At 38.0% G+C, this 18293-nt stretch overlaps 1 protein-coding gene across 1 annotated transcript; it reads right to left on the reverse strand.

Moving 5' to 3' along the window:
• Window positions 1-855: 855 nt before the first annotated feature.
• On the reverse strand, window positions 856-15883 carry LOC139742149 (mitochondrial inner membrane protein OXA1L-like). Its single transcript, XM_071652717.1, has 9 exons — window positions 15815-15883; window positions 12675-12872; window positions 11178-11394; window positions 9499-9642; window positions 4943-5028; window positions 3938-4102; window positions 3171-3275; window positions 2072-2234; window positions 856-1077 (listed from the first exon to the last, which is right to left on the reverse strand). The coding sequence occupies exons 1-9, from the start codon at window positions 15881-15883 to the stop codon at window positions 893-895; spliced, it is 1332 nt and encodes a 443-aa protein (XP_071508818.1). The 3' UTR covers window positions 856-892.
• Window positions 15884-18293: the final 2410 nt, after the last annotated feature.

Raw genomic sequence — 18293 nt, forward strand, 5'->3', positions numbered from 1 at the left:
ATCTAAAAAAAAATGACAATCAGAATGGGAACAAGAATACTAATGATGCTAGCATTAGAGCATACCAAATCTCATAAATACTGAGGTATATCACAACCATGCCATTCATTCAAATTCTTTCCCAAAGATCTAGAAGCAAAAACATGGAACCATACATGCTCAACTGCATAGTATACCAAGAAATGTGACTCATAAAATCAATTTGCATCATGGCTAACTTTGTTGATACACAAGCTATAAGTAATCAGATGTTTTGAATTCAGTGTCATTACTATTTAGATATGAATTCCCCCTTTTATTGGTACCTTTTAGTGCTAGCTGATATTCACACCTTCAAATCTGAGGTGGATTGGTGCTGCCCTGGTAGAAGGCATCACAAGAACTAGCAGACTACATTGATCCACCATGTGACCATTCAACAGTGTTAACTGTTATGCAAGCATTTACACGAAAATAAACAGCTCACATAAAAAATGTTGAAATTTTCTTGTGGTTTCATATACAAACCGTATCTTTGTAGGTCAGGATGCATCTTTTTCAAGTTTACATGATCCTCTTCAAGCAAAGAGATAACATCCAGTGCATTAAAACAGCAAGATTTCATGCCAAATAAACATGACTCTCCTCTCCTCTCGACAATGTAGAAAATCCATCACGAGGCCAATTGTATCAACTCAAGATACAACACAATCCTTTAATTAAGAATTTACAGAATATCAGCTCAGAACAAGAAGGGTGTTATCTCCATGGACATTGCACTGTATTAGAGCCCTTCTGGCTCTCCACTGATGTGATGTCACATGACAAGCTGCAACAGTACCAATTTACAAGAAGTTCATTAGTGTCTCTAAATGTCTCTGAAATAGTCCACACTGGTGCCGATAGCGAACAATCATCGCACTTTCTTCCGCACCTGCTTCGATCCCGCATGCATCTGCTGGGCCGAGCTGGACTGCGGACGGGTGGGGTCAAAGTTAAACGTCTGCGGCACCGGACCCGTACCGGCCTCCTTCAGCTTCTGGAGGTGCAGCTTCTGCTTCTGCTGGACATCGTAGTTGGTCTGGGCATTCTTGAAACCTGGTAACCAAGAAAATGGACAGAGATTGCAGTGACCATTTCACTCTGTTAGCCAGTTATACCTACAAGTTCAAAGTTCCAGATGGCACCATCACATATATATGTGTGTGTGTATGTGTACATTGATTTATTCTTCCTTCCAACAAACTCTGTGGGAACCAGAAGAGACAAGACAATAGTGAGTTAGCTCTTTCTTTTGCACACTTAACTGACATAGCTACATAATCGGTGCAGAACTTGTTGATGGAGAATGTAAATCAAATATACCAGCATTCAAAGGGAGAAGAAAAATTCTAATCTCTCTTCAAAGACTCTACAAAACTGCTCTCTTCAAGGTTACTGTAAAACACGATATTTTTAGTGTACACATGAACTTTCATGTGCATTTCAATTTCACGAATCTTGGCTCTCGCGAAATTCGCGAAATTAAAATGCACGCAGCATTCCTCGTTTTACATGTACTTGAGAGGAAGTACTACTAATATATATATATCAATTGCTTCATGGGGTACAATTAAAACAATTTGTCCAGAGGTGATTTTGCAACGGTGCTATTCCCCGTGACAAAGTCATAGCACTGTCTAGAAATCATTGAGGGCAATAGTTTTAATCATAGCCCAAAAAGAAGCGGTCAATATTTGCTTTATACCCCACATCCCATTAAATTGGAAATATCTACGCTTGATTCAATCATTGAAATGAAGTTGTTGTGCTATCAGTTACAGAAAATACAAAAAGTATAATGGCACAATAGGCAAATATAGATACACACCTAAGATATACTTGTGCAAACCTTGAGAAACTGCTCACTGACTGCTGGACGGGATAGCACAAACTAGTTATTGCATTTCTGACCAATAAGACTCAAGGATTCATCACATGAAGTATATAATGACAACTAGAGCCTGTCAAAGAATGGTGCATTTCAAATATCAATGCACTGCCTGAATGTAATATAAAGGCTACAGAGTGTAGCAGGAATGTTGATGCACACCTGACTTGATGCCCTGCACAAAGCCTTCCTTCTTTGGGAGGTCCTTGGGATCATGCTTCACCTTCTCGGGCATGTTCAGGGCCTGGCGGACAGCCGGAATCTTCAGGATGGCCACTTGGGCCATGGAGAAGGTGTTGGAGGTCAGCCAGTAGCAAAACACAGCCTGATCAAATTGCAATGTTGAGAAAATATGCAAGTAATACAAATAGAAATACATAGCTGAATATATGAAGCCAGAAGAAACACACCTGGCTTAGTCTGTAGTTCTTTAAAATTGACAACATTCAAGTTGATGAAGATTTTCCTTTCTTTTTTCTATAGGAGAAAATTGTACTTGTGATGTAATGATGACAGTACTTTACAGGAGTAAGAAAGATACACTATTACCACTATTATATTAATATGATAAAAACATGAAAGTTATATAACATTTTTATCTCTATTACAGAAATGACATACCCTAACAGAGAGAACATTTTATACCAGCATGAGATTACTGCATTCTCATCTTCTCAAGCCCATAATATCACATTAATGAAAATAACTTATCTCTGCTTACAGACCACAATCATAATTACCAATTTGACTGTACCTTATGAAAACTAAAAAACAAAACAAAACCAGAAAAAAAAAAAACAGGTAGTGATTAAAAAATAAATCACAATAGTGGTGTACTTTAACTCATCTGTACTAGAAATTCATCTGAAATTGGGGTTTAACTGTTGATCTCAATACAAAAGATATACCTCTGACATTTCCATCATCATCGACCATAACATGATCAAGTCAAAGACAGGTTGTTCTGCTGATGAAGGCTGTGGTGTTGACAGCTGAAAATTCCAGAAGTTAAATATTTTGTATTGAGACCATAAGTTTAACATCAATTTTACATATCCCAACACCTTGTCTCATATAAAGCACAATACCTGCAGTGCAGCGACAATTATAATAGTGTACCCCAGGATACCACCTTAGGATCTTCACCCTTTCTGTGCCATTGGGTTAAATGTGTACAAACTTCATACACAAACCAATGGACAGGAAATTAATGTAGCACACAGAGGGTTAACGGGATGTAAGCATGGGATGAGTCACTGACCTTTGGAAGAGAGGCGATGAGTGGGAGGATGACAAAAGGCATGACCCTGAGGACTGTTCGCATCTTCTGGGCTTGGGCGTTGCTGACCCCTGCCTCACCACCAAGCTACGGGAATTACGGGTGAGAAATATGGAAAGAATTTAGCTCCTCTATGGTCCTAATTCTTGGAGATGATTTGAATGAACCAAAGACTTGATCCGCCACTTTGAAATTATGGACTGCTACTTACAGCATAGGCAAATAATGGTCATACACAGAGTTTATGCACACATTTATTCAGCCATTAAAAGTGATCAATATTTTGTCATTTGAGAGCCAGGAGAGAGTGAAATCAATTTGGACAGGAATTATTTGATCAATATTCAATTTAATATGACATTTACTACTACCACAAACGGTAATCTATTTTGTTAAATCATCACCAATGACAAAAGAAGTGCCCCAATATGTACAGGCATAAGGAATTCTGGCATTGATCTGCAGAGGGTAATTTAATCTTTCTTCTATGTCACAACACAACTCATCAATGCAATTAAAACACATACTACATACAAGGGCTTACTTTATTCTATTACAGTTATGTTTACAATGCAATATATAAACAAGATCTCATCTGCAGCAAATTATATTTTGCTACCTGGCTCCCTATTTATTCATTTTTAGTTTTCCAAAACACAAATGTAGTGGGCACTGTATCGCTAACAAAAAACAAGTCCCATCGATTTGTAAGTCATCACTGCACAGTGCCCTCTAAACTCTGCTCGTACCTCCATGACTGCGAACATGGACAGGCTGGCCAGGACGGGAAGGGCGTAGTAAGGATCACTTGTCGTGAGGTCGGTGAACCACCACAGGCCCCCCGTCTGCATGCTCTCCACGGGGAGCGTCGCCATGCGCCGCAGACCAATGAAGAAAGAGATGAAGACTGGCGCCTGCATCATAGAAGCGATGCGAAAAGATAAATACTTTTACCATAACTCTTTATGTGCCATGGTGTAAACCTCCTCTGTAACACATTATTCTGAGAAACCAACATGGTTATGCTTTGAGAAAACATTCTGGTTTTCAAATCTATGTAACTTTTATAAATTCCTGTTACCCTGGACATGTAGTAAACAAAGTTGTGGAGAAAATGCCAAGCTTTGCTTTTATGTAAACTGTATGACGAATCTATGACTGTTTTTCTTTCAAATGACCAGTAGCTACATTATTGTAGAGGCATGCCTTTTGTGCACAAAACAGTGACAGGAACTTAGAATTTACTTGCAAATCCAGTCAAGAACACTGACTGGCAGTCAATTACCACATTAAATGTAAGCTACATGCGACAGGAAGGGGATTTCAACAAACACTTTCATTGTATATTGTGGCATATGGTAATTTATCGATCAGTTTGGGTGAGTTTATGCATTTGAGCAGAATATGCGAACTTGGCACGCCATCAACTGAGTCGGACATGCAAGAGAGTTAAGGGGACATGCCAACTTTAGACATCGGGTGGTTAAAATCAACAAACACACACGGACACAGGTACTTGCATTGTGTATAAAGCGTACCCACAATATTCAATACTTTTCAGGACAAAAAAGGTGCACCTTTAATGGAATACATGAGTGTTTATGGTACTTTATATTAAACACGTGATACCTACTCATACAGCATCATTATCACAGCATCAGAACTTTTCTTACAGAATACTGATAAGGGCAAGACAATCATGAAGGTTGTCATTGAGATGAAACTTATGGTATAGTTTTGAAAGTAGTTCATACCTGCAGTAACATGCCAGCAAAGCTCTTCAGTGGGTTGACGTCATTGTTTTTCATGAACTGCTGCAATTCCATGCTCTTTCTCGTCACTAGACAGGAGAAGGAAAAAGTGACATTTTCTGCAATTAAAACAACTTACAAAATGTAATCAAAACAACATTACACAATCAAGCAACAAGTGTTCTCCTACAATAAAGTAATAGAATGCATTTCATCATCTGACAAGGCCCTGATAAATGATTGTATCTCATGATTCAGATGGGACTAAGTTTTGGCCTTAATATCAATGTCATTCTGGGAATGAGATTGAATTTTAATAGTTGACTAATGATTGTTTTGAGCTGTGAAAATAAGGACAGCGGGAAACACAGAAGTAGTGTTTGAAACTCTGGTATACTGGTACATGCAACTAATAAAAATTTAAAAAAAAAACTAGAAATGTCGCTATGGCGACTGGTATGCCTCCGCCATAATGCATGATTCTCCTAATAGGTCTAGATAGTACATGTGGACAATGTGTGATTACATTTTCCCAAAATTGGCAAAATATTAAAATGACAAGTTTATCACAAATGTGTTGAATATTCACCTTCCTTGACCTAGGTTTAATTGGATGAATAGGAGAGCATGTATTGGGGGATTTCAGGACTTTAAAGATCCTATATGAAGGGAATAAATGTTCGTAAAATTCGTTTGTAGATGAAATATATGTTGGTAATTGACCAATTATGCAAAAAGTTTGGCTCAAATCCCCGCAAGCATCTAGATATCCGCTATTTGCAAGTCCCAAACATCCCCCTCCCTCCCCCTCGAAAACCAGCCACAGTACGGGACTCCAAAAGTTGTGACGTCACGCCAGGGTAGTTAGAGCCACGGGCCCCGGATGCTCTGTAGAAAAGCATTTGGCATCGGGAAAGAATTTCTGTCAATTTTTTTTCAAAGTCTGAAATCTCTGCTATTTATACTTTTGACACCAACTCTTTACTGTTTGTCTACACTTAATAGTATTATCATGAACTGCTTCTTCTCAAACAATTATTTTGTATTACTATGATCTGCAACAAGCCCAAATTTCACACAATTATCACAATTTTCTCCTCATAGTTTTGGTGCGAAAGTAGATCCGGTCGGCCGTCGGTCGGTATGACGTATCACCTCGCAGCTCGTATCGTATGCATTGTACGTACGTACGTGCGGTTCACATTTGTATCATCGTAACTTTTTCATAGCGGTTCGTTTCGAAATTTCGCGTCGATCAATTTTGAGCTTTCACTCCTTCCGAAAATGGCCGAGAACAGTGAGTTATCAGAGTGATCTTTTTATGGACTTTGAGGAGTACGTTAGTGAAGAGGAATGAAGCGACAAAAGCAGAGAAGGGGACGAGAATATAGACGAGGACGATGGAAGTTGGGAAGATGTAAGCTGGGGAGAGGACGATGGAGAAGTGGGAGAGCAAGGTGCTGTCGACGTCAATCCAGCCGGGGAAGCAGCGGCAGGGCCACGGGTGCCGCAACCCTATGAGCCGCTGCCTTTCGATGGAGATGGAATGGCAAACGACGGGGATGCTCCTCGTCTCGATTTTAGACATATTCATTAAGACATATTTCAAATTTCATGGCGAAATGATGTTTCTATCTTGAGAAATTTAACTTTGAAATCACAGCAATATCACCCCATTTTTTTACGAGCACGCATGAAAATGTGACCCAAATCATGTTTGCAAACAACGCCGAAAAGCTGCATTCGCGTGTGGATCTCCAGCGATCAGATAATGAGCGTACAGCGGTTAGAAAATACGCGTAACAAGCGCAGAAGCCACTCCCCCTATGTGTTGTCATACCCTGTGTGCGCTGCGTGCGTACGTACGTGCTCGGTATTCAGTTTACATTCGATTCACATGTACCGTATTGAGCGCCCTACAACACGTACGAACCCCGCGTATGTATGCAGGCGCAGCTAGCTAGCAGCAGCTAGGCAGCCCCGCCGGTAAAATTCGGGGAGCCGAGCGGACGAGAGAGCATCGCGATTGCAAGCCAGGGCAGCCGGCATGGCGAGCATGGTTACGTTCGCACTTTGGCTAAGCGGACATGATTGTATTCACAACCGACTTCTCGGCTTTATAGTGCCAGTGACTCGAGCATCGCGAGTGCACTTTCGAAATATAAATGCCATATAAATGAACAACGATAAGATCATAACCAATCCACAAGTAAACTAATAATAGTAGACAGAAATTTAGTCTGGTTGTTTTGCAAGACGTACGTGATTTGTGAGCGTGACTGTATCCGATATGTACAGTACAGGGTGCGTGCTATGCTGTGATGCGTGTTGTAGGCCTATAGGAGCTATCGCAAGCGACACCAGCCCAGTTTCCTGCCTCGATATGCACATCATACACAACACATACACACACACACGTAGTGACACACACACACAGAGGTAGCTCTTTGCTGGCAGCATCTGGCGTCCGCACCGTACCGCGCGCTGGCACGTACAGAGTCGCATCACTCGCGGATTAATCTTTTACGCGGGACGTTATTTTTCCAACCAAAATAAAACTAAAAAAGTCCTCTCAAAATTCTAAATTTTCTGAATATTATGTGATGTATCAAAAAATCGTTCACTAGAACATTTTTTTCTAATAATTCTTAAACAAATTAGAACATAAAATCCATCATAAGAGAGCGATATGACGCAATTTTAAAGCTTTGACAGCACTGCATTTGCGTGGACATAAGAGGGAATACCCTTACGTGACATCATAATCTAGGGGTCTTGACTCAACGGGGAATAAGGCTTCGATATTTTGACGAAATTTGAACGCATATTCCTCAAAAACCAACCTTTTTAGGGGTTTGAAAGATGTGAGATAGGAAAGTATGGTTAATAAGCCTTTCAAAAACACAAACAGTCCAGTTTTTGGCGATCGGCTTCTTATGTGAACTTTAACTTGACTTTGACCCATTCATACGTTTATGCATTGAGTAATTTTGAAGGTATGGAGAAAAAGTGCAATTTCTGTATTGAATAGTAAATTGGTACCATTTTCATCTGGCCTTTGACCCTAAAATTCATAAGATAATCACTGTCAGGCAGAACATGCACAAATATGTAGTAAGTTTCACGATAACTTGAGCCACTTCTGAGATATGGAGAAAATAGTTCAGCACTTTTCACTTGATCTTTGACCTTTTGACCTTTGAGGTAAAAAAAAGGGGGAAAAAACCTTTCCAGAGAATCTCTATTAGGTTATACAACATGCATACACCAAGTGTAAAAAAAATAATCCTGCTGGCATTGCATAAACATGAGAGAAATAGTAAAATTTTGAAGTGTTGCCCTTGACCTTTGACCCCTGACCTTTGACCCCATGAACCCTAAATTGTCTAGATAATCACTGCCAGTCAGTACATGTATATATACTATGTTCCATGAAGATACCTTGAACAATTTCCAAGGCACGGAGAAAAAAGTGAAGTTTTAAAATCTTTACTTGATCTTTTGACCTTTGACCTCATGACCCTAAACTTTCACCAGAGAATCTTAATTAGGTAATACATGAATACACTAAGTTTCAAGAAAATATCTTCAGGTATTGCAGAGATATGGTGGAAATAGTGAAATTTTATGTATTTGACCTTCGACCTTGAGCATGTGCACCCAAAAGTTGATAGGCACAACTTTACCCCCTAATACACATACATGACAAGTTTCAATAGGATACCTCAAAAGGTTTTTTTAGTTATGCTGTCCACAAAATTCATTACGGACGGACGGAAGGACAGATGGACGGAAGGACGGACGACCCGAAAACATAATGCCTCCGGCACCACTTCGTGACGGAGTCATAAAAATTGCATGATTTAAAAACAAACAAAGAAACATGCATATACAACTATGTTTAATCTTAACAGTGTGATTATTTAACCTGAATTTGGAAAACTACAGGGTGAAATTTAATTGCATGTCACTAGCAAAAGACACACACAAAGAAGAGGCATGACAAACATGAAATAAAAGAATTGAAAGTCATGTTGATAACAATAATGATGAAACTGAACCTTCATTTAACTCTAGCTCTGGAAGACTGTAACTCTAGCTCTAGAAGTACCATTGGCATCCAACACAGCATAATTGCCCATGGTAATGACAGTGTGGAGCGTGCAATGTGATTTGTCTGCCTTACAATAAAGATACACATATACATGTATGTGTGTCCAAGAGAATTCAGTGGAGCAATGTTATGTGTCATCAATCAATTATGCTATCCCCTCTTTTCAGCAGCAAACACTCTATCTGCCCCTCTGATGGGTCACAAGAGCCAAAGGACCTTTGTGTCATGCATGTGGGAGATTCCACTTCACCTCTCCTGCAAGGAAGGTGCAAATCTGGCAAAGTGGGCTGTTTCACAGACACATACTCCAGAAACTTGGTCTGAACAAAATGTTCCCCTTGTGTACACACACTCCTGGTAACTAGCCTTAGTTGACACCCCAGGATTGACCTGCCACATAGTGCCATACAAAAAAAAAAAAAAAAAAAAGGATGAAAAAACTCACTCTCAAACTGATCCCCACATGCCTTGGCATCATTCATCTCTTTGGTCAGTCGCTGGAACGTTGGCATGCAGTTGTTCAGTCTGATGGCGTACTTCTGGTTCTTCAGCATCAGAGGGAATATGCATATTCTTGCAATGATGGTTCCTGGAATACAACAAAAACTTTTGAACACAATGGCCTGAACATTACACAAGGACCAAACACTATGAAAGAATATGATATTACAATATAATAATTCTTATTCATGATTAACATATGATAGTTGTAATAATCATATCAATCATACACTAGAAATGTCGCTATGGTGACGGGTATGCCTCCGCCATAATGCATGATTTTCAGGAGGACTAATAGGTCTACAGTACATGTGGACAATGTGTGATTACATTTTCACAAAATTGGCAAAATATTGGAATGACATGTTTGTCACAAATGTGTTGAATGTTCACCTTCCTTGACCTAGGTTTAATTGGATGAATGAGAGAGCATGTATTTGGGGATTTTAGGACTTTTACTTGACTTTGACCCTTTCATAAGTTTATGCATTGAGTAATTTTCAAGGTATGGAGAAAAAGTGCAATTTCTGTATTGAATAATAAATTGTTACCATTTTCCTCTGGCCTTTGACCCTTGACCTCTGACCCTAAAATTCATAAGAGAATCATTGTTAGGCAGAACATGAATAAATATGTACTAAGTTTCAAGATAACTTGAGCCACTTCTGAGATATGGTGGAAGAAGTAAAGTTCAGCATTTTCACTTGATCTTTGACCTTTGACCTTTTTGGCAAAAAAAAAAAAAGAACCCCTTCCCATAGAATCTCTATTGGGTTAAACATGCATACACCAAGTTTAAAAAGAAAATAATCCTCCAGGCATTGTATAAATATGAATTAAATAGTAAAATTTTGAAGTATTAACCTTGACCTTTGACCCATGACCTTTGACCCCATGAACTCATAATTCCCTAGATAATCACTGTCAGTCAGTACATGCATATATATACTATGTTACATGAAGATACCTTGAACCATTTCCAAGATATGGGGAAAAAAGTGAAATTTTAACATTTCTACTTGACCTTTTGACCTTTGACCTCATGACCCCAAACTTTTACCAGAGAATTTTAATAGGGTAATACATGTATACACTAAGTTTCAAGAAAATATCTTCAGGCATTGCATAGATATGGGGGAAATAGTGAAATTTTGAACATTTGACCTTGACCTTTTGACCTTTGACCTTGAGCATGTGCACCCAAAAGTTGATAGGCACAACTTCACCCCCTAATACACATTCATGCCAAGTTTCATGAGGATACCTCAAAAGGTTTTTTAGTTATGCTGTCCACAAAATTCACTACGGACGGATGGACGGAATGACGGACAACCTGAAAACATAATGCCTCCGGCACCACTCCGTGGCGGAGGCATAAAGAGTACAAATACAACAGTTGAAAGTTAATATAATCAAACACTTTTGCATTTGCAATTGATCGATAAAGCCTCTGTCAACTCTTCATACCCTCTGTCATATTACACTTTACACAGCAGTAAGACTTTACACAGCAGTAAGACTTACACAGCAGTAAGACAAAGAACATAAAAATTATTAAAAAAACCACACAGTTTTATACAATAAGCAGCAAAGAGTATGGATTCAGAATACTTCTCAACTTACCTGCTGCTATGGCAGCCCACCATGGTAGGCCTGCAGACACATGTAGAAATTCCAAGCCTGACTGTAGTAGGCCGATGGGGGTGAAACCACCAAGACCTAACTCAGTAAAGGGGACCTCCCCAACTGGCTGTAGGATGTCCTGCGCTGTAGTTGCAATGGATCCGACTGCTGTGGGGTCTGCCACATTCTCAATACCACTGCCAGCCTGTTCCCCAAGCTGTGTTCAATCAACAATGATACACAGTCAGTTTTGTGTGCAATACATCATATGACAAGCTTTTTTTAATATTCTGTTAACAGGAAACTCAATAAAGATGATGACTTTTTCAAAGTATCAAAAATGTCAAACAGCTGTCCTATATCAATTTACAAGGCTTTAAATTAGTAGTCTCTGAATGGTCCATAGCGACCATAAATGAACGCTGAGTTTGCACTTATTGCGTGCTAGTTACTTTGTACTTGTTCAGGGGAATTACCATGCTCTAGAATCAAAGTAAGTTCATGACATGTAAAGTATGCAGAGGTTGTATTTTTCGGACATCTATTATCATGACATGACTTTCCCTTAATAATAATAATAATAATAGCTGCTTATATAGCGCATAATATCCCTGGAATCTCTATGCGCTTTACATAATTGAGTAGAATACCATAAACTACAACTTACATAATTTTAACAAAACAATATAATTAAACTTACAAAGTACAACATATCATAATCATTTAATAACAGAACAAATATGTTTTTAAGGACTTGAGGAAAGTGTGAGTACATGTGATGGCCCTAAGATGACTTGGTAATTTGTTCCAGAGTACAGGTGCTGCTGACTGAAAAGCCCGATCCCCATATGAACATGTTTTGGTTGTTGGTATACTTAATAAATTCTGGCTAGAAGATCGTAAATTTCTTTGTGGAATATATTCAGTGATCATGTCAGACAAATATATTGGGGACTTATTTATCAATGTTTTATGACATAATGCAAGGATCTTGAACATGATTCTCTTATCTACAGGCAACCAATGCAGATATGACAACAAGGGTGTTATGGGATCTCTTCCTTTTGCTCGCATTACAAGTCTTAAGCCTTAACACTTCTGTATGTCCCATCAGAAAATATACCAAGGCCCTGTTTCATAAAGCTGTTCGTAAAGTTACGAACAACTTACGAGCGACTGGTGATCAGTTCCGATGTGCTATACTTATCAGAATTTCCATAATTCAGCACAAGAACTGATCACCAGTCACTCGTAAGTCGTTCATAACTTTACAAGCAGCTTTATGATACACCCCCCCCTAAGAGCCTCGCATCGGTTCAGCAATTATTCTACAAAGTATCTCATTTAATATAGCATGAAAGGTGATGATAATTCCAGATTTTTAAAAGACCTAGTAGTGTCTCATTTATAGATATTTTCATATATACAAAAACAGAAGTAAACAAAAAGGGGTTTCCAAGAAGTCCTCAAAACTGACTGTTATGTACATGGTTGTACCTGAGCAATTGGCTCAGCAATGGTGGATTCTGTGCTGTTCCATCTTCTTGATGATGCCTGCTCTGCGAGAGAAACTATCCCCAATCTCTGCCCCGATACCAGGGAGGGGAGTGCAGGGCTGTAGCTGGGAAGTGCTCTCAATCTGTGGGCGGTGTGTCTGCAGTTGTGGGTGCTGTACAGCTTCACCTTCTGCAATCGCTGAAAATGATATCACAAAGGAAATTGCTAGGAATTAAACTTGATCATTGATGTTTCCTTGTGCGACATTCACCTGTAGTACAGCTGTAGGCCTACAGCTCATTTAATGCAGGCAAAGCTGCCTGTAATTTGTTGACCACAATACATCCAATATTGGACCACCTACCTGCTACATGTGGAAACCCCTATGCTTTTGCGTACGGTCGAACATTGGCACATGCACATGCACAGGAGGTTGAACCTTGGTGCGAGGGCCGATCACTGACATAGTCATTATACTATTTATAGAAAATTTGTTTTAATCAATTAAAAAAAAATATTTGTTTAAATAATATCGATATTAGCAAGTATCTAATCTACATCTACATCTATGTCAGTACTCAGCAAAGTCTAATTCTAGATATGATGCTAAAGATATGATGAAGCTTGAGTTCTATGTGATGCCGGTGGATGGTTGTGCAAATATTTACATGGTGTAAGTAAAAAGATAAAAAAAATAAATAAAACTAGATATATCGCTACGGCGACTGATATGCCTCCGCCATAATGCATGGTTCTCCTAATAGGTCTATAGTACAATGTATTGACAATGTGTGATGACAGTTTCAAACAATTGGCAAAATATTAAAATGACAGGTTTGACACAAATGTGCTGAATGTTCACTTTCCTAGAACTAGGTTCAATTGGATGAATGATTAAAATGTCAGAGTGCAGGTATTTGGGGAACTGATGATTTTTACTTGACTTTTGACCCTTTTATAAGTTTATGCATTGAGTAATTTTTCAAGGTATTGAGAAAAAGTATAATTTCAGTATCAAATGGGAAAATAGCATTATGAAAACCTGGCCTTTGACCTTTGACCTCACAGTTCCAAAGAGAATCACTGTTAGGTTGAACATGCATAAATATGTAAGTTTCATGATGATACCTTGAGTTACTTTTGAGATATGGAGGAAAAAGTGCAATTCAGCACTTTCACTTGACCTTTGACCTTTGACCTTTTGGCAAGAAACTTCCCACAGAATACATATTGGGTAATACATGTATACATCAAGTAAAAAAAAAAAAAACCTTCATTCATTGCATAAATATAAGGAAAGTAGTGATATTTTGAGGAGTTGACCTTGACCTTTGACCCCCTGACCTTTGACCCATGACCCCCAACTTCCCTAGATAATCACTGCCCATCGGTGCAAGCATATACTAAGTTCCATGAAGATACCTTGAACCATTTGCGAGATATGGAGAAAAACATGAAATTTCATTTTTTTTTTCACAAAATAACCTGTGACCTTTGACCTTTGACCCTGTGACCCTAAAATCCACACAGAGTATTATCCCCCAAGGATATACCCTCATATCAAGTTTGATGTAAAACCACCACACGGTTCTTGAGATATTGACAAAAACAACACAGGACGGACGGACGTACGGACGGACGTACGGACGTACGTACGGACGTACGGACGGACGGACGGACGACCCGAAAACATAATGCCTCCAGCCACTTCGTCGCGGAGGCATAATAAAAACTATTATGGTATGCTCACGCGTTCTCATGAAATGTTGATAACTAACCACAATTTTATGATTGTGCAAATAATTTGCACCGTCCCAAACACAAAAGCCTCAAAATAAAATTGCATGAGCATGTCAAAACTATCCGAGACCATTTTCAGGACAATCATACAATATGTAGACACAAAAACCGATAAGACACAAGTCTATTTTTGAAGATTTTGAAGTACGGACTACGGTCTCTGTCATAAAGTACAAAATAATACCTTTTAAATGATACATTGGTCACTACGCTACATGTAAAGGTACATTTTTGAAGTTATGGTCAAAAGAAGCAAATATTTTCTTATTATTCTCTTTATTTTTCTTGACCTTTAATCGCAAATATCTCCATTTGGCAAATATGGACTACAAACTCTTCATATCAATTATCATGAATAGATTAGAATCTTAGCCTATTTACCAGGTCTAACGGTTACAAACATGATCATTCAAATCAATAAACTTCATATTGTGTAGTTATATGACCATACGTGGTCGGACCGGACAAGTTGTGCATGGGACCGGACTAAAAATTGACTTCCACAAACACAGTAAAATCCCATAAGATAAGCATAAAATGCAATGGCTTTTGAATAAATATTTTATACCAATTTTTTAGGTAACTTCTCTAAAGCAGAATTCGGTGATTTGTTTCATGATGTGTCAACCAGAAGAAGGGCGCAATATTCTATCACACGCGCGATGTGAAACTTGTGCGTGTGTTTGAGTCAGAAACAACAAACTTCACGCAGGCTGGCTACAACGTTCAAAATATATTTGCAAGGGTTTCAGTTAAGTTCTCTAATCATGACAAAAATTGATTTTGTTCACTTTGCTTTGGAAAAACTATAATTTACAGTTCTCTAATCATGACAAAAATTGATTTTGTTCGCTTTGCTTTGGAAGAACTGTTATTAACAGTGTTTCATTTTCAGAACCTCATCATTGTGTGAATTGAAATATTTTTATTGAGAATGGCAATGTGAAAAATTCATCTAAATCTCAACTTCTTAAGTGTCCGGGTACACAACCCCCCATCATACTATCAGAGAATATCTTGAAAACGTGTTAACCTCAATCAGCCTCCATTACATGGACGGAAACAAACGCTACGAGCCGAATGATTGTGAGGTAGACGCTTCTGTTCTAATAATTACAGCGTTACACAATATCCTGTAGTCCCACATATTGCAAATCACGTACAGATTCTACTTTAAACTCGTCAAGTAGGGGTAAAATTATTTTGGGCTGAACGATTCCGAGTCCGATTCACTCATCGGATCAGATAATATCTCCAAAAAAATCTTGACCTCTTGGCATGTGCCTCGACCTCTAAGATTCTCAATCAGAGATTTGTCTCGATAGAGTGAAAAAGCTTACCCATTCTTGTCGACGAGTGCAACATAAGAACTGACGAGCCGCATGTGGACTACGTACGAACGCCGACATCTTGAATAGCGTTCGCGGAGATGGGGGGGGGGGGGGGGGGGGGGGGGGGGGGGGGTACTGCTATCGCCCGGCGGATCATATCAGTTCCCACCTCCCTGGATTACTGAAGCCAATTTTTGATGAATATTTTGTTATATATTTATACAACTATATTTTATATATACTATGAAAATTGAATTAAACTGAGATTGAAATTACATGTAGGCCTAATTGCCTTACTTTTCCAGCGCGTGGACTAATGTTCGTTTGTTACATGTACGAGTGATGTCGTTGTCAAGTAATTGTTGTTGTGTTGTTGTTTACTCACTGCCAAGCATGCAAATCTCATGATGACCGATACAGTATGAAGTACATCAAATGTCATGTACATGTACAGTGCAGTGGAGCCCCCTGTGGAGCCTGGAAATATAAAAATATATATCTACCTATCTATTAACATATACAAATTCATATACTCAGGAATATGAGATTAAAACCTAAAACTCTTCATACATATATATATATATATATATATATATATATATATATATATATGAAGAGTTTGTTCGCAAAAACCGATAAGTCCATATTTGCCAAATAGAGATATTTGCGATTAAAGGTCAAGAAAAATAAAGAGAATAATACGAAAATTTTGCTTCTTTTGACCATAACTTTAAAAATGTACCTTTATATGTAGTCACCAATATATCATTTAAAAGGTATTATTTTGTACTTTATGACAGAGACCGTACTTCAAAATCTTAAAAAATGGACTTATCGGTTTTTGCAAACAAACTCTTCATATATATATACAACACATATACATACAAATGTATATACTTAGTAATACACGCTTATACATGTACCTTGTATTTCTATTTTTCCTTCCTATTTCTTTCTTTTTTTTTACTTGGGGTAATTTTTTGGTGTAAGGGAAAAGTCCTTCCAAGCCGCTGCATTTCTTGGAGCAACAGAGATTTTTTTTTTTAACGTTATGTTCTTATCTTATCACTCTTTTAATTATGCTCACTATGATGAACAAGGTTAGTCTTCATAAGATTAAGGGAAAAATACCTCTGTAAATTCATCACTTTTTGTGCTCAGCTGGGTAAGATGAACTTCATGGTTTAATTCCACAGATTCAAAATATAAATAACATTCCATATAATGAGGAAAAAATTTGTGTGCCTTTTATTTTCACACTACTTTCATGTCACACAAAATCAGTGAAAATTTCCACATTGTGAAAATTTTCACTTTTACTGTAAATCAAAATGCATTTCCAAGAGTTTTTGCAATACCGTTACTATATCAACTGACAAGTAACCAGTCAACTGAAGCCTTTCGCAAAGGGGTAACATTATGTGTACTAATGTTCATACATATTAGACTACATAGGTACATTCTCTTTCTCACATTTCAACTGTATTTCTTTTCTCACCACATACACCAATATCATTGAAGTTAATAAACACAAATATAATAGGCAGATCTAAATATTCTTCTATTTGTTAAGTACCAGAAGAAAACCTCTGCATTTGAACACCAGATGACTGATAATCAGGGGATAGGTATTTACAAAACACTCTCTTTTTGATTTGAGACTTTGATTTGAAACATTTTACTTGACAGAGAAAAATGAGTAACACCATCTCACAAACTCACAAATTCATTTGAATTCTTGACACATACAGTGTACGTACAGATGTACAAAGGCAAAATATCCAATAAATGCAGGAACAGGTTATCACAATTTCAGGCCGCATAAATACTTGAAAATCTACGGAGATATGACAAAAAAAAAAAAAAAAGGCATTCACATATCTGCAGCTTGGTCTGAATTCAACAATACTCACAGGTGAACATATCTGGCAAACTCTGTTAATATTGGGCTAAATATTTTGGCATTTCAATGAGTTTGAGTGAGAATGTATTTCTCCTCTTTTACCTCCAGACTTCGATCTTCTCCACACTGTAAAAGGCGGTAAGAGCAGAGACAAAGTTTCTTTCACTACATGTTGAACTGGTCAATGGATTTTATTCTTGTGAGATGGAGGTTGGAATATTAATACTTATACCTTTTTGTGTTATGTAATCTGGTAGACAGACATTCATCAACACACACATACCAAAAAATCTGACACAGCTGTAAGGAAACTTAAACAATTGTGATGACTGTGGATAGCCGCTGGGAATTAGGATATCATAACGGTATCATAATAACAAGTTTCAGACAACAATCATGACCTCCTTTTAGCTCTTGTAAATTTTTGATTTTGTTGATACATCATATTGTATACAGTGGAAACTCAGTATATAACAAGATCCTTGTAAATTGTATGCACTGTGCACATCAAAAAGACACAAATATACACAACGAATAATCATTCACTCTCATTTTTCAAGATATGACAACATTTTTGGCATTTTT

This window comes from Diadema antillarum, unplaced genomic scaffold, assembly GCF_040938485.1.
Source record: "Diadema antillarum isolate AM-2024a unplaced genomic scaffold, OU_Dant_1.0 seq00000981_RagTag, whole genome shotgun sequence".
Lineage (NCBI taxonomy): Eukaryota > Metazoa > Echinodermata > Echinoidea > Diadematoida > Diadematidae > Diadema > Diadema antillarum.

Excerpts from the sequence above, each read along its gene's own strand:
- LOC139742149 (XM_071652717.1), bottom strand. The coding sequence starts at position 15,883 with ATGTCGGCGTTCGTACGTAGTCCACATGCGGCTCGTCAGTTCTTATGT. Across the intron at positions 12,873-15,814 it reads GCACTCGTCGACAAGAATGG|CGATTGCAGAAGGTGAAGCT; the intron begins GTAAGCTTTTTC and ends TATCATTTTCAG. Across the intron at positions 5,029-9,498 it reads ATGTGGGGATCAGTTTGAGA|TGACGAGAAAGAGCATGGAA; the intron begins GTGAGTTTTTTC and ends TCTCCTGTCTAG.